The sequence below is a fragment of the Alexandromys fortis genome, unplaced genomic scaffold (genome assembly GCF_014885135.2).
Source record: "Alexandromys fortis isolate MF-2015 unplaced genomic scaffold, M_Fortis_MF-2015_v1.1 scaffold_7, whole genome shotgun sequence".
Lineage (NCBI taxonomy): Eukaryota > Metazoa > Chordata > Mammalia > Rodentia > Cricetidae > Alexandromys > Alexandromys fortis.
In genome coordinates, this window is record NW_026067920.1 from 14,200,464 (window position 1) to 14,221,164 (window position 20,701).

Below are 20,701 nucleotides of genomic sequence, written 5' to 3' on the forward strand. Positions count from 1 at the left end.
GAAGAGACAGAAATCTTTAATAAATAAATAAATTAAAAAAAGATTAATTCTTATAATCTATGAGCAAGGGATATGTGTTCATCTTCCACTACAATCCTCAAGTAATTAAATGTTTGAACATTTTCACTGTAGAAGGCTTTGGTTTTTTTAATCACATTAAATAAAATTCATTTTATTTAAAAAAAATCAATATCCTGGTGATTCAACAAAAACATTAGACTGAAGCTGTTTCCTCCTCTGCTTCTGCCATATAAATTTTCTGCAGGACATGGGATATCCTTTTCCTCTTGAGAGTCAGCATTCTCAACAATGCAGTGAAGCTGGGGTCATCAGTGATATCTGTGCCTGGTCATCCTGACCTCAACCTCCATGGGCTGGCGATGGCGGGTCCTGGAGAGGAATGGGCACTCACCATTTTCCACGAACACCCAGTAATAATTGAGTGTATTTCTCTCTCCTTTTAAGGAGGGAAGCCTTATTCTAGATCTCAGCATTAAAAGCTGCTTTGCAACTGTGACAGACGTTTTAGCATTAATAAGTTATTTCTTTTTCATGTACATCATAGCTTTGCTAAAGCACAGTGATCTGCTTTGGTGTAGAATATAAATACTAACAAATTGGAGCAGAAGTCCATTTGGCTGGCTGTACTTTGAACATGGCATCTTTACATGTAACTAATGGCTCTGCTCTACTTTCCAGCTGCTCTGTCTAATGCAACCTGAATTAATAATTGTAAGACTAATAAGAAAAAATTAGTAAGTGGTACTTGTCCTTTAGAGTTAAAACCATTTATGTGCTACCAAATAACTCCAGTGTTCAAAAAAAGCAGGCTGCAATTGGTTGTTGAAGTTGGAAGAAAACCTCAAACACAGACAGCAGAGGTAGATTTTGACATAGTCAAATCTGTGTAGATGACTGGAAAGAGGAAGTCAGAATCACTGTTTGGCAGTGTCATTAGATATACAGTACAAAGAAGATAACGTTTTAATAGTAGTGACAATGGCTGTATACATAGTTTATGGGAGTTCAAGGCTTTTTATCTGCATAGTCCAAACTCCCTTCCCTACCCCAAATTAAAAAATAAATACTCAGGGAAAGATGTCTACAGAGTAGGACATACTAAGTAGGGTCAATACTAGATTTAATGGAGCATAAGCAGACCACCCCCTTTCTAGTAATATTTAAGTCAGCTATTTTACTTGTTTATATTTTACTTGAGGCGTCTATTCTGCGTCCAATTATAAAGATTTCTATGGAGGGCAGCCTAAGTCAGTCAGGAATTTTCCAGCATTCAGAGTAGCTCATCTGAACATGACTAAAAGGAGTCAAATCACATTAAATAAAGAGAGAGTAAGAATGGGAGGAACCTCACAACTTGCACACACACACACACACACACCACTTCTAGCTCATCCACGACAGAAATCCATTATGCTAAAAGAAAACAAATATCAAAGACAACACATTTATCTTAGGAATTAAGATTAAATATAATAGTTTTACTTCCAAATACTTAGATTAAAAGCCGGAATACATATATTAACAATAAATAACCACTATTTTCAAGTGAGAAAGCCAAACAATTCCTTTCTTAAACTTTTAGTTTTCATGTTTTTTCTTCCTTTCAGGGAAAAAAAAAAAACTCCCCAAAATATCATGAAGTTCATATTTACCATATTAGTTCAGTGCGAAGCTCAATGAATCCCTGGAAGCTTTCCAGAAAGTTCACCCTGGCTCCACCTCAAAAGAAGACTTCCACCTCCAGGGAGTCCATGGCAGGAAGCGTCACACAGAAGTGTGCAGGTTTATGGGAGGCCAGCCTTCAAAGGAGGCATGCTTTTTAATTACAGGTGCATTGCTTCCCCAACAGCTGGAAGCACTCTTAGCCATGACTAGGGAGTCATTATGACTGTGATGACGTGAGATGTCCTTCTGTACATGTTCTGCTTTTATTGGTTGATAAATAAAGATGTTTCAACCAATAGCTTAGCAGAGTATAGCCAAGTAGGAAATCCAAACAGAAATACATGGAGAGAGTAGGTGGAGTCAGAAAGACACCTTGTAGCCTGCCAAAGGAGGCAGATGCCATTTAGCTGCCCAAGAAGCAAGAGGTAACAAACCACAAGTCTCATGGTAGAATACAAAATAGTAGATACGGGTTAATTTAAGATATAAGAGCTAGCTAGAAATATGTTTGAGCCATTGGCCAGTGTTGTAATTAATGTAGTTTCTGTGTGATTATCTGGGTCTGGACATCTGGGAAACGAACAAGCAGTTTGCATTGTGTAAATGTAAATATAATTTACTGCTTACATTGTGACACAGAAAGAATTACTTCATCTTTCTCACCACACAGTGGAGGTCATATACGAAGCAATAGGTCCTATGTTCAGCCTATCTCTGCATGCTTTCAGTAGGAGCCATAAAAACCACCCTTTATAAATATATGTACATTCCAGGTGCATGCTCACACATGGGCACACATGTGTACACTACGACCAAAGTTAAACACATAGGATGAGCTTGGTAATCCCAAAACAATATGGCTGAAGAACTGGAAACTTTACTCCATAGCCTTTCTTCTCTGTTTCCTTTAAACTCTTCTACACTTGAGCTGGAAGCCCAAATGTCCCCTTAAGTTGGAGTTTCCCTCAGGATTCTCAAGGATATTCAGAGAAGAGTTGATCTTATGTGTCCAGGCCTTCCTCCTCTCTCACTAAGAGCAACTCACATCAGTGAAGAAGTGGAACACCAGCATGTAGGATGGGCTTCCATCAGGATACCATTACCTCAGGCCCACAACAGCAGGACAGGCTCAGTCTGTGCCAGTGAGGGTCATGCCTGTGTGCTCAGCGCTGCAGGGGGAGGCTGAATGATTTTCTGCTTCTCACTGTTTATCATTTCCTTCAAAGGTTTTCCCATCCTCCCTCCCTCCAGTCCTCCCTCTCTTCCATCCTCCCCCCACCATTTCTCCCCTCCTCCCTCATTTTTCTCCCCATCAATACTAATTGGTCTTCTTCCATGAATCAAGACCTGACATAAACCATTACTTCAGAAGAGCTGATTACTTTACATCACGCTGATTATATGTTCTATATGCTGGAAAAGTGCTGATGGAAAATATAAAAGGTCTAACTATGAAAAATATGATGTAGCAGAGATGTTACCTTTATTCAGCTATATTATAGGGTGTGTTTTTATGGAAACATTATATTATACAGAAAAAGTTATATAATTTTCATTTATCAGTTAAATAAAGGAGTCCTCATTTGTTAAATTATATATATATATCCCTTGTACTGTTTATGGACACCTGTTCAGGTGTTCAGGAATAAGTGTTTCAAAAGGGTTCTTACCTTGGGTGGGGGAATGGTGCTTCAGAGGGGTCATTACCTCAGGGAGGGGAGCATGAGATGGACTAGGCTTAGAGGGGCAACAGCATTTGTATTTCCTGTGTGTTTCAGAGATTAAAATAAATACAAACATAATACAATATAATATAAATACAGCTAAACATTAAGCCCTGTGAGCTTTGCATGAAGGATGGGTGGCTTTGTCCTTGGCAATTCAGTATGAATTAGGACTAAGAGCATTTCTAAGATGCAAAAGGACCCTCAGGTGCAGAGTGGAGTCCTGAGTGCAGGAACAGGATGCTGAGGACCTTCAAGACTCCCCAGTCATGAGTCCACAGCCATGGTAAGAGACAAGGTCAACAAGAGACTCACTTAAGATGGAAAATCAATAAAACATAATTTAAGCTGGAAGTCACAGCAAAGGCTGGCCAACAGGGAAGGGCATGCAAAACAAATGGAGGAGCAAGGAATTCTGGGTCTTTTCAAAATGCTCCGGGGGTGGAGACAAATATCACAAGATACCTGGCCCAAGGTCCTAAACAACTAGATGTGATCTCATTCCAGGACTGCAAAAAAGCAGGGGCGAGATGCTCCCAGGGAGCCCATAAGTGCAAGGCCTCACCCATCTGCTTGCTAAGCCCAGGGAGAAAGTAGACAAGAGGGTTTGCACAAGAGCCAACACCTGACAGCTTCAGGAAGAAATAACTCATTGTAGAAAAAAGCACATGAGATCATAAGTATGTGCAAAGCCCAGCTGGCCATGTGCCCACCGGTCAACATTCTCAGGGTACAAACTGAAAATAAATCCAGGGGGTTAGAACAAGGTAGCAAGAGGTCTGAGGGAGCACAGGTGCTCAGCAACGAGTAGAACAAAGACTCTACAATTATTTGAAAGGACATATCCAGGGGGAAGTCACAGTCTAGGAAGCCTGTCTCCACACAGATCTAGATCAAGGCACAAGCAAAGATGAACAAGAAGAGATGAGGTTGAAGAAATGAGGAGGGCCTGGGAAGACTCACACCCTTCCTAGGCAGCCAGATCCCCAGGGCTTCAAGCCAAGGAGGCTGCAGACAGCATCTCTCCAGCTGTTAAAGGGCTGTACCGGGACCACAAAACCCCAAAATCAGGAGGTAGCTGCAAAACTGTGCTGGGAATTGGGGACATCAGCCTCGGCAAGATGATGGCACAGAAGTGTGCCACAACATGCTGTTCTGTGGGCTCCCTGAAGGTAGCAGGTGACTTGACAGTGGGTCACAGGTGGAACAGTAGACAAAGGAGACAGAGCATCCTAGCTTTCTGTTTAGGCACAGGGAACACAGAACTGCCACTTCCTGGATGGAAATGATCATGGGTTCATTACTCTGCAAGTCGCCCCTCCCTAGCATCTGAAGCAACTTAAGCCAGTCAACATGGAACCAAATGAGAGTCTAGTTTTGTATCCATCTGTTAAAGAATAGGGAGAGAACTAAGGATGTGAGAAACATCGAATCACACATAGAAGGAACAGAGAGCAAATCAGTGTGTTGAGAGAGACGTTTTCTGCCCCCAGCATCCTTACAAATATTGTGTTTTCAACAAGTTTAACATCTGTGCTTCCAAGCCACTGTCATGTACAAGTATGGGGTGAAGAGAAGGGAAAGAAAGGGAAAAGCTGAACGATTTGAGCATGACAAGGAAAGGTTGATGTGAAGACTCAAAGGTGAAGAGGACACCTGAGACCATGTTGAAGTCCTGACCCATGTTGCCACTGAGGGCCATGTCTGGGTCCGTGGTCATGAAGCAGCAGGGGTCTGTGTTGATGTCTAAAGGCCATGTGGACATCTCTGGTCTAGACTGTCACCTGGGACCATGTCGATATCCAAGAGCTGCATAGAGCTGGCCCCACCCCTCACCAGCTGCAGCACTCTGGAGAGTGGGCCCTGTACCTTGCCTGGGCAGAACAGTAGAAGTGGCCCTGTTGGCATGGGTGAGGTGGCCCTGTGGGTTTGAGAACAGGAAAATGGCCCTGCCTCTTGCTGCCTGTGGCACTGAGTGAACTAGCCAGGCCATGCTGGAGAGCTCTCTCTGATGTTGAGGATGAGGGAGAGTTGGCAGGCTGACCAACCCAGCTACCACTGAGACCTAGAACTAGGGCTATGAGTTGGCTCACCCCAACATCCACCTTATCTATGAACTGTTGGAACATGTGAAGGGGTGGTCCTGCAGATCCAAAGCCCCAGGATCTCCACGACACGACACAGGGCAACAAAGGATACCCAAGATGAGTCCCAGTGAGGGCCCATTATTGATAGTGTAGCAGAAGCCAACGGACTCAAACCAGACGAATGACTCATTGCAATGAACACTCGCAGGTAATGATGTATGGGTCTACTGTGTGACTCACTGTGTGCTGACTCACTACAGCTTTCAGGACGATATTTTTTTTCTTTTAAAGTTTATTTTGTTTTGTTTTGGAATGGGGGGGATGTTGCAAAGGCAGAGCATAGATACAAAGAGACAGGGAGATGAATAGGAACAGGGTGCATGATGTGAAACCCACAAAGACTCAATAAAACAAGAGTTAACGACTATCAATCAACCTTTCAGGTTCTGCTATGAATTTTAAGCTAAGCATCTGCACTTCCTGGATGTGGAGTATGCCTGAGAGTCCATGACTTCGCTCTTAGAACCTAGTAGGAGATGCTGAAACCTTCAAAATGGGGGACTAATGTAAAGACACTGAAGGAACAGCTTTGATAGGGACATCTGAATCTCATCCTCATCTTTCTTGGGTTCTTGACCACAAGATGATCTGCCTTCTCTGCCACACACTTCCCTGCAATCTGCTACCTTACCTAAGCCCCAAAGCAACAGGTTAATCAACTATGAATAGAGACCTCCAAAATGTGAGCTAAGATAAACCTTTTTTTATGTGGGGGGTGTAGTGGACAATGACAGAGACGGTGAGAAAAAGCATGTGTGTGTGGTGTGTTTGTGGAGAGGGCACCGAGGATCATGCACACAGCAGGACAGGCTGGTGCTCTATCTATCATTGAGCCATATTCCAGACCGACTTAGATACTTTTCTTTCTAACCTTACCATGCAAATGTGTGGGTTTGCATGCAGAAAATACACATGGATGGCAGGCAGGTGTCTTCTTCTATTGCTCTCTGCCTTATTTTTGGGGACCTGGTCTCTCACTGAACTTGGAGTTCACTGAGTCCCCGGATCCTCCTGTCTCTGCCTTTCGGTGCTGGAATTGCAGGCATGCATTGTCACACTTTCTCTTTTTCCTTCTTCTTCCTTTCTAAGTGGGTGTTGGCAAGTCTGAACTCAGTTTTTTTGTGTCTGTGAGGCAGATACTTTCCCCACTGGGCCATCTTCCTAGCCTCATCTTAAGATCCTTTGCTTCGGTAACAGATGTTGATGAACGCAACATCTCTAATTGGACAATTAGAAATCTAAGAAGTGCTGACATTCCAAATGTTTTGGGTGTTGACACGATGCTTATGTTTCCCATTGTGAAGCCTTTCAGATTTTGAACTTTTGAATTAAGGACTATCAGCTGGAAAACCAAACACAAATGCTGCGGATACTTCTTGTGTCAAGTATTTTGGATAAAGGGCACTAATTTGAACTTTCACTGCAAATGCTTCAGGAGAAAAAGCCCCTGAAGCTTTAAGTATGAATGCCTTTCTGGCTGCTCCCCCATTGGCCCTAGGAAGGGCATAACATGGCTATTTTATTTTAACATAATTTTCCGTTTATCTGTTTCATGGGAGGGGACACAGATGTGGAGGTCAGACAGAGGACAATTTGCAGGAGTCGCTTCTTTGTCTATCATGTAGGTCCCAGAAAATGAACTCAAGTCATATACTTGACAGACAGCACGTGCCTTCACATGCTGAGTCATCTCATCAGCCAAACGTGAACATTGTAATTACTCTTTTTTACAAGTACACGAATAAAAAAACTCTCAATTGCATATTGAGGTCTATATACCTCCAATGTATAGGAGTTTTACAACTGAGTCATGGGAAAAGAAACAAAAAACTGAGCTGATTTGCAATGAATTGGTACTTGTTTCTGGCAGGAACAGGAATGTGCCCTTCTGGGAATCATCGTAGTAACATAGTCTTGTGAAAGCCATAAAGTTCCCATATTTGTTGATTCACTAATTCTGCTAGATTCATTAAAACAACAGCTGCCTAGTGGTAGTGGTGCACACCTTTAATCCCAGTACTTGGGTGGCAGAGATAGGCGGCTCTCTGTGAGTTCAAGGCCAGTTTGGTCTACAAGAGCTAGTCCCAGGACAGGCTCCAAAGCTTAAAAAAAAAAAAAAATCACAACAACAGCAAAAACAGACGTTCCAGATGGAAACAGTTTTGGAGGCAATGGTGGCATAGCAAGAGTGACACACTAACAGTAACAAGTAACAGATACTCGAGCTTTATCAAGAAATGACCAAGAGCCTGCACCGTGCTGTTTTCTTAAAGATGCTGGGTGGTGGTGATTTTAAATCTGCCCAACACAGGGAAACACAGGGCTCTATGAGGTCGGAGGACGGTAAGTGCTTAAATCACAATCCAAATTCAAACAGACACAACCCAGAGTCATTTTCTTTTCTGTGCTGCAGTCAGAACCCAGAGCCTGGCATGCAAGGCAATGGCTTCCCACGGAGCTGGACTCCCAGCTTCCTCAGAGCCTGGCACGCAAGAAAATGGCTTCCCACGGAGCTGGACTCCCAGCTTCCTTTTACAGAAATGCATCCAGCCCTTTTCACTATGAAGGTAGCAGGGCAAACATTTAAGTATGTAATTTTAAATGGGGGGAGGGGAGAGCAAATCTGCCACTCTCTGTGTGTGTTAGAGCGGCTCTATCACTGAGAGAGAGACTGAGAGAGGCGCAAGGTGACAGGAAACATTGGAGACTAGAAGCGCTGATGTGATTCCCAGTCTACTCATGCACATATGAGCAGCACCAACTAGACTCAGTGGAAAAAAAAAAAAAAAAACAAAGGGGAACATTAAGTTGGGGAGAGAGACATGGTGTTGTGATCTTGGAAGAGTGAGAGCAGTGGAAATGATCAGAATATACTGCATACGTGCATGAAATTCCCAGAGAATAAATAAAAATACATTTTTAAATTGCCATCTGCTATTCATTTTACAACACTGAATACATAATGTAAAGATACAGACTATACAAAATTGATTTCTAGCAAAAAGTTAGCTCTACCCTAAAAGCACATTGCTCAGCCCTCAGGGTATATTTTCTTATTAGCAATTTGTGAATGTTCCAGAAACAGCCTTCTTGAGCTTTTCCAGGCTAGGGCAAGGCTGATTCCTTGTACTTGTGGGAACACTGACACCCTGTGGTAGAGCCAGCACCACACACTTGCTTCCAGCAGCCTCTGGGGGCTCATTGTCTTCACCTAGCCCAGTACCAGACGGGGAGGAAGATGGGCCGCAGAACATAGGAAATATGACAGGATTTCCTTAAGATGGTATTTCTCGTGTCATTTCCTAAGATGTCCTAGTGCCCATGGGCTTCCTTCCTATTTTCTGGAGTCCTAAATGGCTGGGCCTGTGGGCAAAGACTACAGGGAGTTTATGGGGGTTTGAATATGGAATCCACTGCCAAGCACAGCAAGAGGTTTTTTCTCCCCAGGGGAGTCAACGCCAAGGTACCAGTTTTCCTCATGACCCCTACAGGGCAAGAAAATAAACTGCCTCTAGTTTTTAATTTTATGTATTTATGGTTTGATCCCTGATTCTTTAAGTCAGTCATCAAAAAGTCTTTGACTTCATAGTAGCAAGACATCAGTATCAATGATAATGAATTTTAGATTGGTGTACTTACAGGAATTTTTTTTTTAAACCAAACGATGGGGCCTATTAAAGGTAGCGTATTTCCTCTGGTAAATGCTAGAAAGGTCAGTATGCCTTGCTTTGTGTACCTTAGCTAATGACATATCCTCTAAAGCACATTCCCTCCACAAATATAGAAAGAGGAGTTTCCCTGGAAAATGGGATTCCAAGAAAATCATTTGAAGCTATTAGAAAAGTACTGGGTATAGTTAATTTGATTCAAATAACAAAGGAAGCTAAATCTTGGAATAAGGTAAACTTCCGCCTATGGGAACTGAATTTACCTGAGAAGTACGTTATCTGGACCGTTTGTCTCATAGATATGATAACCTACTTACAGCTTCTCAAGAAAAAAAAAAAAAAACAGTTATATCCGCAATCCCTCTGATAAAGCTCTACTCAACTGTGTTCAGCATTTCAGAAGAAAGGCTTCCTGGTGGTGGTGTTAAGTGAGTCGTGCAAGGCTAATCCTTACACAGTGCTCTCCTGTTGTAGAGTTGAGGAAGTGAACAAGGACAGGCTCCCCTGCTGGGCTGGAATCTAAAGCTCATTTCCTGACCTTGAGGGAGGTACCAGTCCTTGGTCTCACAGAGACTTGACCCAACCCCCTCTGACCTCCACACTTCTGACCTTGAGGTAGGTACTTTTCCTGAGTCTCACAGAAACTGGCACTCCCCCGACCCCCACCCCCACTCACTCACACACCTCCAAGCAGTCTACTTCCTGGGGCTGGAAAAGTTATATAAAGGCACAGAGCAGCCTGATGGCAGAGGAGTTCTCAAGAGTCCCAAAGCCACCACCTCCCAGCCCTTAAAGCAATACTCAGTCCTGTACGGGACCTCGAAGTAGAAGAAATCAGGAGATGGAAGTGCTTGCAATTTATCACCGGATCTACATATTGGGCATCTCTCAGTCTAGTTCAACGAGAAGGAGGAATAGCTGCCTTCGATCCTTCAAAACAGAACATACAAAGACATGGAGAGCTCCTGTGACCCTGACTGCTGATGCAAACCTGATCCTGCCTTCTGGTCAGTTTAAGGGTGTACCTCCAGGCTAGAAGACAACAGCAAAGTGACAGGAAATGGTAGCACAGTGTTCTTAAGGTATGCTGTGTCACTTATACACTTGGCAAGCGAGAGGTCATACTAAACACCCACAAAGGATTCAACGAGTTCAACAGATTGGATCAGTCATCCACCGCTGGAATAGGGTTTCTCTGTGTCTGCAAAAGGAAGAGTAACCTGATCATATCACTAAGCTGACCACTGAGGCCAGGCAGGGCTGAGGGAGCAACTTAGGTCACCTGTAGTGGCAGTCACCATTTTATTACATGTCACCATATCCTAGGACTTGAATTATGTTCTAAAATCAGTGGTTGACCTTGCATATCAAGGCTTCATGTACAGACATTGCTTTACATTAAAAATAATTATGACTATTTTTTTTCTAGTGGAAAAATATATATCCCAAAAAACACTCCACATCAGTAGGTAACCATCATTTTCTTACCTTCACAGTCGTGTAGTAAATCATACTGAATCACGGTTGTTGAACCTCTCACTCTGCCACTGAGCGGCCTGTGGGTGTTGTTTAGCTCTTGCTATTACAAATAATGTCATAAGAAATGGCCTCCTATATCACCACAGACTCTAACAAAGGAAATTGTATGATAGATTTCTAAAAGTAGAATTTCTGTGGCAATGAATAATAAATCTACTTATAGTTTGGCTAGATAGTATCAAACCCCCACTTGATATGCTAAAGCATTTTGCTTTCTACTTAGTAACACATTTAAGAGTCCCACAGAGGCCACTGAGAGTGGGACCAGGATTTATCCCTAGTGCTTGAACTGGTGTCTAGGAGCACATTCTCTTTGGAGGGATACCTTGCTCAGCCTAGATATAGGCGGGAGGCCTTGGTTTTGCCTCCAAGTGAAGTGTCAGACTTTGTTGACTTCCCATGGGAAGCTTTACCCTTTCTGATGAGTGGATGGGGGCGGGGGGGGGGNTGAGGAGGGGAGGGAGTAGGAACAGGGATAGCTACATAAAATGATAAAAAAAATATATTAAATTTATTTTAAAAAGGATAAAAACAAATGTTGTATGATACCCCCCCTCCAAAAAAAAAAAAGTACCCACAGATTAGCCAGGACAAGTGATGGATAAACTTCCAAAATTTTGCCATGTAATAGGTAATGAGAGTTTGCAGTAAGTGTAACCATGACTAAGCTATGCTCAATAATTTACATACCACATGCGCCAGTTTTCTTTCGATATCGTCTATGCATTCCCATCTACGCATCAACTTCAGTCTGCCTTCTTCATTCTAAACGCCCTCTCCCATGCACTATGTGGGGCTCTATAGATTTATTAATAGTCTCACATTCATATCTTCTCCCCCCTCTCCCTCTTCTTTCTCCTGGATTGCTTCCTTATGCCTTTATTCTCCATCCTGTCATTCAAGATGTTTTCCCCTACAGTCCAATTTATCGAATTTCTCATTAGCACATCTTGAGTTTGAGCCACAGTTAGAAAGTTATTTACGTGTTTTCTGCTGGCCACATGCCTGGTTTCAATACACACACTTAGACTTTGATCTCTGGATTTGCTGTGTATGCTATAAAACATGCACAATTTTAATTTTTCTTCATGGTCATTTCCACCCGCTCTGCTGTTGAGGGCTGGCTGGACTTTATTCCATTCTCCTGTACAGCTGACTCCTTCCTATTGTGTTACTATACCACCTGTTGAAGTCTTCTTCAGAGCTTCAAACTCTTCTTGAAAAATCAAAGGGTTTTTCAGGTTTTCTTGGCTATTCCTGTTTTTTTTTTTATTTTTCCAACTAAACTTTATAATTAACTTAATTAGTTCTAAAAAAACTTAACTGAAACAATGGTATTGAATCAGTCTATCCACGAATATGGCCCCTGTTTCCAAATAAACAGTTCTATTGTTACATATATTTGTAGGATCTTAAATTTTTTTTCAAAACTGCTTTAGATACTTCAAATGAAGTTTTTGCTTAGATTCTGTCACCTATGAGTCAACCATCCATCCTTTATCCACTTATCCACCTTTCTAGCTACTAAACCGGCCAGCTAGCCATGGGCATCATGACTAGGCTCTTATGCTCCTAAGCACACAAAATCGCTCACCCAAATTAGCAATGCTTACTGCAAAATTAAGTTACCATTCAATGATGTAGAAAGAGTTTCTACTTGGTTACATAATAGCCTCAAACATGTGAGATGCCAAGCCCTTGGATATAATAGGTTCCCCACTCATGTATAAGCAGTTTGTTTATTGAATGTGTGAAATATTAGAAGACTTTTTTTTTTCAACATCTCCGGGATAAAACAAACTGATGAAAGACAAGCTCAAAAGACTAGTGAGTTTATAGGCATCAAAAGCCATCCTCTGTTGATTTAAGTCTGTCTAATAGCAAAACAAACATAATGCCTGGCTGATTTGATTAGTTCGGATAGGAACTTACTTAAAATTACAACAGAAGAGGGTGCCTTAAAATCCTTACAGAATTCTATTCAGGCTGGGCTGATTTGTATGGGAAAAGGCACGAACAAGTGTGTGTCCCTGTTCACCCAGGCTCAGGAGAGTTTCTGGGATTGTATTAAATCCTCAAAACTCCAAACATTCTTACTTGCCAAAGAGAAGTGGCTCCAACAAAGGCGGAAGTCTGGTTTCCACGGCGCATTAATAGGAGGCCATTGAAAGGAGGAAACACTTAAGTTCAGAGCACTAAACTTGCGTTTTCAAGTGCATACACAGAGAATTAGTGCGTCTCAGCACAGCTGTGGTTAGAGGCAGATGTGACATAATTACCTCGGGCACATATTTATTTATTTCCTTGAATTTAAAAAATGTAATCAGGCTTTTGTAACTAAGGTAAATTTGACTTTTTCTTAGGCCAACAATAAGGGCTTTTTGCACCAAAGAATTTAGATAACAGGCATTTCCTACTCTCTGAAAGGGCTAACTTTCACTAACCCCAGTCCTTGACAAAAAAAATAAGCCCAAGGTCATTCTCAAATAAAATCCCACATTCTTAACAACAAAAAAGGACTTGCACTTCACGAAAATGCAAGTCATTAAGAATCTGTTTGCAAGAATTAGTAGAAAGTAAGACTATCACAAAGATTTCAAGACTCACAAACATAAGGTTAGAAACTACTCATTGGTAAAAAGTAAAAAAAAAAAAAATGGTGAGTGTGACAAGCACTGGATAAATACTGACACAGATTTTTCTTCCTTTACACCTCCCAGAAATCAGCGGTTCCAGGGTGACCACAAATCTGATGGCTCCCAAGTCTTGGCCATGAATACATTGGAAGACAAAATTTGTTTACTTTTGGTCATAGGTCACTGTGCCTTGGGGCGTTGTCTGGAAAGACATCAAAGAAGTAAAAGGCGCTGATGTGACAGAATCCCTCCTACCCTTAGAGACTATTTATAGAAAATGCTCTGCAGTTTGTATCAGTGAACATGGAAAGCTGAATTAATACTGAGGCTTTTCTGGGTAAGTGGAATAGGTGAAAGACAATTCATCTTTCACTTTATAAGAAAATGTCTTTGCAGTCGGTGGTGCTGGCACACGTCTTTAATCCCAGCACTTGGGAGGCAGAGGCAGGTGGATCTCTGTGAGTTTGAGGCCAGCCTGGTCTACAGAGAGAGCACCAGGACAGTCAGGGCTGTTATATAGAAAAATCCTGTCTGAAAAAAATAAAAAAGAAAAGAAAAAAAAAAGCAGTGTCTTTGCAAGAAAAATCTACTTCTTATGCTTAATAATTGGTTATCAACAAATGTAATATCGTTATATTATCTTGAAAATTTTTAAGTTATAAAAACTTAACCTACAAAAATGTTTTCTAATTTAAAGCTATATAACCCCCGAAATAAAACAAATCTTAGATGGCTATTTCTCCACCAAGACTTTACTTCAAGTTGCTATTAAATGTTTTAACGCATAAAGCACACGGCAGATAGAAGATTTCACACAGTGATCAGTGTGAAACTGAGAGTGACGATGTAAAATTATTACTGACACAGAAAGTTTGTCCAGGTAATTAGTGTGTACACGTGTGCATGTGTGTATATGTGTGTGCATGTAAGCATGTGTGTGGGGGATAATGAATGTGTTAAGTAGAAGCCGGAGGAGCACACGGGCTGTCCTTTGTCACTGACCATTTTGTTTCTCTGAGACAGTGTCTCTCACTGAACCTGGAAACTCCTATTTCAGCTAGCCTGGCAGGCCAGTGAGCTCCCAGATCTTACTCATTTCTAGCCTCCAATCTGGGGTTACAGGCACACAAAGCAGCCGTACCTGGCTTTACGTGTGGGTGCCAGGCACTGAGCCATCTTCCTATGCCCTATCTAGACAAATTTTAGAGGTAAATGTCAGATCTTCAATAAAAAATTCAACATATAAGCACGTATATGATGCAATGAATTATACTGTTGCAAGTATTTGAAAATTATAAGGACACCTTCTAGGTGCCGATTATGAAATGTGGGTAAAATGGAGTTTGAGGAGATTCCTTTCTTGGTTCTGTGTACAAAATGTAGTTACAGAGCTCAATAAGTGTTAGCTCTGGGTAGCCAGTGGCTATAAACTATCAGCCTACTCCTGGTAGTATGAGTAAAACTTCAGAAAGTGTAGGTTCACCTAATCTAATTCAGGATTCTCCTGCCCATGCTCAGCGGAATAGAGAACAGAAGCCTAAATACCGAATATTTTCCAAATAAGTACAAGCAACCACCCGCAGCTACTACAGAAACCAAGCAGAGGAGCAAACGGAAGCTGATCTGCAGTTTTGTTATCTGCAGTGAGAAGTCCCGCCTGGCTAGCAGAAGCACACACTGGATCAAGTACTCACGTTCAAGTCACCTCCAGACGCTGACTTCAAGGGGTCCTCATCACTATCTGCACCCGACAGCCCGAGATGCTCAGCCTAGAACACAGACATGCACCCCACCATCAACTCCGGGGAAAATAAGCTCCAAGGAGAGCAGGCATCCTTAGCAGCTATTAAAGCAAAAACACTGGCATGGCAGGGCCAAGCCTCCCAACAATGGAGAGTGTAGAGAACACAGCCATACTGTTCTCTTCACCTTATGAGGGGAATGCTGTCTGAAAACAGCTCCTAACCAAAGCACTCCCTCACTCCAAATTCACACTGTTGAGTCCACAACTCATGGGAACAATGCCACTTTTCCTTTTTTCACTTTCCTGAATGCATTTCTTCACTTTAGAAAATACTTAATTGGATGGAGGTGGGTGGTCCTTGGCTTCCCACAGGGCAGGGAACCCTGATTGCTCTTTGGGCTGACAAGGGAGGGGGACTTGATTGGAGGAGGGGGAGGGAAATGGGAGGCGGCGGTGGGGAAGAGACAGAAATCTTTAAATAAATAAATAAATAAGAAAATACTTAATTTAAAAACAGTAGGGGCCATGAACTGACAAGTTAGGCCAGCAAATCAACTGATTAACTAGGTCTTGAAGATTTCCCAGTTTTAATCTCTGCACAGTTAAGGAACTGAGTGTACACAGAAACCATTTACCAAACAGCTAATTCCCTTCCTATCCATAAAAGGCAAACAATAATACATCACCAGCCACACGATCAGGTAGGGAGAGCTAATTAGAAAATTCAATTTCCTGACTGCCTAATGAGAATCAGGGGACATGACCCAAGAATCCACAATTTCAATTATATCTTAAGATGATACTTGGGTCTGTTTTGAAAACAACTGGTATAAGAGAATAAATGCTGCCAAAGTAATACAAAATTGGTATGCATTAATAATTAAAATATAAAACACTGGACCAATGTTATGTCCCTCACTTACTTGGACCAAAATTATGTCCCTTTAAGGTATACATTTTATTGACATTTTCTGGACATATTCATTCACCAATATACACCTTATTCTTTCTTTCTTAACAGCAACATACTAGAATATAACTTCAGTTTGAATGCTTTTGTAAGTCCCCATTCTCAGATTTTATTCTGTACTGAGACATGTATATGCCTGTCTGTCATCATATCACAGGAGTTTAAGAATCGTTTTAAGGTTACTTCACATGCTTTTTGTAGATAAGGAAATAGAAAGTTTTGCTAAGCATTATACAATGTGAATGAGTTATTAGCATAAAGGACTTAGAAAGGTGTTCATTTTAGCATTTATTAATGCTATAACTGACTGAATTACAAAGGCACAAGTTGCTTGACCATATTGACCTGTATAATGCGTTGATAATTCTTCTCTCCCAGGTCTTTAGGGACACTAGCTAAGGAAGTATTTAGCATGCAAAAATCTCCAACTATAACAAGGGGAGAGTCAAAGTGCTAGGAAGTGTAGGCATCAGACCAACACACATACACACACACACACACACACACACACACACACACACACACACATGCAGAGTGGGTAACCCAATAAAGACAGGCTGAGTCAGTGGAGGTCTAGAGCAAAATATATTTAAATAAGGTAGTAATAAATGAAAGATGAGGTATATAGAAAGTGAAAAATGACTTGGAAGTCCAAGACAGAAAAGATGAGGTCCTTATATGAACAGAGCAGATTGTACCAGCACTGCCTTTCACTGACAGTCATGGGTTCCTGGTGTCTGCCCCTTTCTAATTGTCAAAAATCATATGGCTGTCTCTAAACCTCAAGCTTTGGTGGCTGCCTTATGGGCTAAACCAAGTGTATCTTCTGGGGTTTGCCTCACAGAATGAAGGAATTGCAGAATCAGCTAGATCTAAGGTGAAAGATGGGAAACGGTGGTTTCATTATGAACTGGTAACCAAAGGAACAGCAGAAAATGCAGCTCCAGCAAGCTCATCTAAACAATACCAGGGACAAAAAACACAATTAAGAGCCCTAAAGAATTTTGATTCTTTAATTTCATTTATACTAGACATGAGAGGAAAAGAGGCCAGGAAAGGAAGAGGAAGAAAAGGAGGAGGGGCGTGAACTAGCCAAGGCTAAAAAAGATCTCACTCATGAGACATAGCCTGAGCACAAATCTCAAATAACACAGAAAAGCATGGCAAGGAGCACAAAAATATACAATTATATACCCCGTCATTCACAAATCAGAATGAGGAAACCAGTCCAAGGTGTCAGAGGAAGGAGGAAAAGATCTCTAAAGACATGAGGGTTTTGCTGTTAGGAGTTGGAGTTCCATGCAGCCTATGCTTAGTGGAAGGCATTGAGTGCCTCCACAGCTGGACAGACCCTGGCATCATTCAGGCATACTGGCAAAGCAGGTTATGTTTCTAAGTTTTAGCACCATCACCAGCAACCACAGGGAGCATCATAATTTTAGGGTTGCAGGTTCAAGAAGGAAAGAGCAGGAAATGTCTATGTAGCATAGAGGTACAGGTCTGCAAAACAGAGCTGAAAGCCGTCCTCACTCTTAAAAAGCCTGTGCCAACTGAGAACGTGGTATTAATATCAGTTACTTACATTGGTCATTTCTTTAAGAAAAAAAAAAAAACCAACACGGTGTGTGTGTGTGGGGGGGTGGGATATGTGTTTGTTACACACATGTGTCTGGTTTTCTCTAAGGAGCTGGGAGCCCAAACTCAGGTCTTCATGCTTGCACAGACACGAAGCCATCACTCTACCCTCAACTTTGGATGTTTGAGTCATAATTATTGGCAAAGAACAGACATTACATGATAGTAAAATACACTTATTAAAAGAACAGTGTTAGTGTGTTCTTTGCCAAGTAGCTAGGCAGTATTTACATTTTTGAGGCTCTTCTGAGTAGTGAAAAGCAACAAAAACAAACAAAAAACCCGTCACTTTAACTCTTTGTAGTATGACTTTAAGTTACTGTACAATATTGCATCTATGATACGCATATATTTATTTATTTAACGAAGAGTAAGAAGGTCAAAAACAATTCACCAGTGTTCAACGATTTCATGTCATGGTAAGAAGGTAGAAAAAAATTCAAAAACTCTAGAAAACAGGTCAGTTCCAGGCAGATACAAATGGTCTCGAGTGCAGCCCTCCCAGACTTCCTACTTTAAGTAGGAAGGGAGACTGACCAGGTATACACTTAGTAAGGCCAGACTCACTCATTCATATACCTACGAGCTGTGTGCTGAGTCTTGCAGCAGGCCGTGAGAGTGTGGGCACCCAGCAGGGTGTGGCTCACCTTGATCTGGGGAGTCCAGAGGTTTACCACTCTAGCAATGACTAAACATCTTTATCTGAAATAACTGCCTGGAGCACAGGGTGAAGGGTCAGTCAGTATTGTTGAACAGAATTCTTTAGAAAGCTCTCCAGACAGGCTCACACCTTTCACCCCAGAGTCCCACGCATATGGCACTACCTTACTGCCGCTCCTTTTATTGACTTTGAAAAATCCCAGAAACTTTTTCTTCTCTTTATCTGTCTCATCATTGCCAAGTGATGATTTCCTGAACATTTCTGGAGAAGAAGGAGAAAAAAAAAGAAGTTGTGTTTTTCAGCATTTGAAACAGGAGATTAAGTACTTCACTTGTTAAAGCCTTAACGGAATCCTTTAATCTGTTAGTTCTAAGGAGAAAGTCATCACGATTTCATTCAAAGCCTCTGGCGCTACCTCAAAGCCCTCTGTCCCACAAGAAATCACATGGAGTTCTTACACAGGGTTTTAGTACTAAGGCGGCATTTTCTCTGAGAGTGGCTTGGTCCTTGTGGAAGATGAAAAGAAGCAAATCAATGAAAGCTCAAGGGCGATGCTCTTCAAGAGAAGGCGAACACGAACTGTGTCATTTTACATTTGCTAGCGGCTGCATTAAAAAAACTTAACTATGGTTTTACCTAATCAAAAATAAACAAAATATTACAATTTTTACCACAGTTTATGTGAACGTGACTAATCTTTTACACTTGCTTTGCTACTGAGTCTGCAAATGCAGTGTTCACCCAAGACTGACAATTACTTTTCTATTTGGACTGACTGCTGAAGTTCTAAGAGCAAGAGGCGGCCTGTTGCTGCTCAATCAAATTATACTGCTGCAAGATTTGTGACATGTGGAAAAAAAAAACAGTCTGCCTTATAAGCTATAAGCAAGGTTTAAAAATGCTAAATAAAACATGAACACCCCCCCCCCCCCGCTCTTTCCTAGAACATGGAGGAATAGTGCAAGAGATTTGGGTACTATTTAAACCAGACCTCCAGGGGTACTGGTTATCATTCTTTCACCATAATCTTTCTTCTATATTCAATTAAAATCCAGTTCATTTTATTTTACATGTATGAATGTTCCCTACAATGTATGCTTGTGTTCTGCATGCAAGTGCGGTGTCCACAAAGGCCCAAAGAGGACGTCAAGTCTCCTGCAACTGGAGTTACAGATGGTTGGGAACAGCCATATAAGTTCTGGGAACCAAACCCAGGTCCTCTGAAAGAGCAGTAAGTGCTCTTTACCACTGAGCCGTCTTCTCTCTAGTTGCAAAATATTTCCTTTTTAAAATTACATTCTCCTATTTGCTTATTTAGGGCATTTACCCTGCCCTTATCTTCCAACACAATGACAGAGTTGGGGAACACAAAAAGCAAACAAAACCCAAAACGAAACAGGTAATTTGTAAAGGGTAGAAAGATCAACTTTCCCAGATCCAATTGCAGGCCAGCCAGACCTTGAGACCACTGATGGAAATGCTTCCTGGTGGGATTAGACAAACTTCTATGAGTATATCAACCCCAAAACATCCATTAATGTTTGTATCTAATAATGTGTGGTTTCATTATCTAAGTTAAAGAACATAAAAGTCAATGCATTTAATAAATTTGTAATGAAATAATACTCTCCATTCAACAAAGCTAAACCCAGGCCCAGTGATTCTTAAGCCATCCTGCAGGATGCAGGGCCTTTGTCCTATTTGGACAAGCCAGAACTCTTAATGACATGCTTCTAAGGAGATTAGTGGGCTTTGCATCACACAGCAACCAAAGGACTTGCTCACGTGATACAGTTATGCAAATACGCATGCACACACATAATTATAAGTTAGTCACATCAAAACCATCACGCAGTGTGGAGCTAGGAAGAATAAAATACCTTATAGCACAAAGTAATATCATGTTTATGCATTAACATGTACATTTCTAGTTTATACTGTTTTTTACAGTTGAATGGTATATGACAAGGATGCATTAAAACTGCTAACACTGTAGAACCCCATAGACAAACAAGAAAGAAAATATGTTGCTGTCATATAGGCCAAACTATAATACCCACGAAAATGATAGATTGTAAACAAGTGGAAGTTTTTGTTTCTTGTCATGAATAGAAAGTGACTGGCCCCAGGACTGAGGACACTCCATGAAGAAGGGTCATGTATGGTCCTGGCACCAGAACCATAGTGTTTGGAGAGGTGGCATCTCATGCCACTATCTAACAACTGTATGGTGCAGTAGGGCCTCAAAGTTTACACCCCCAACCTGGGCCTCAAACTGACGGTGTATTTCT

The 20,701-nt window shown here is 41.5% G+C and overlaps 1 protein-coding gene across 7 annotated transcripts in view; it reads right to left on the reverse strand.

Moving 5' to 3' along the window:
- Window positions 1–20,701, reverse strand: part of Cobl (cordon-bleu WH2 repeat protein) — a 227,738-nt gene that overhangs the window by 119,116 nt on the left and 87,921 nt on the right. For 5 of the 7 annotated variants that reach the window (XM_050141257.1, XM_050141261.1, XM_050141255.1 and 2 more), the window contains exons 5-6: window positions 18,574–18,671; window positions 15,095–15,169 (exon numbers count right to left, since the gene is read on the reverse strand). In XM_050141257.1, the coding sequence (XP_049997214.1) occupies window positions 15,095–15,169; window positions 18,574–18,671 (173 nt within the window). The remainder of the gene's footprint in view (window positions 1–15,094; window positions 15,170–18,573; window positions 18,672–20,701) is intronic. The other 2 variants (XM_050141262.1, XM_050141259.1) reach the window with 1 other exon arrangement.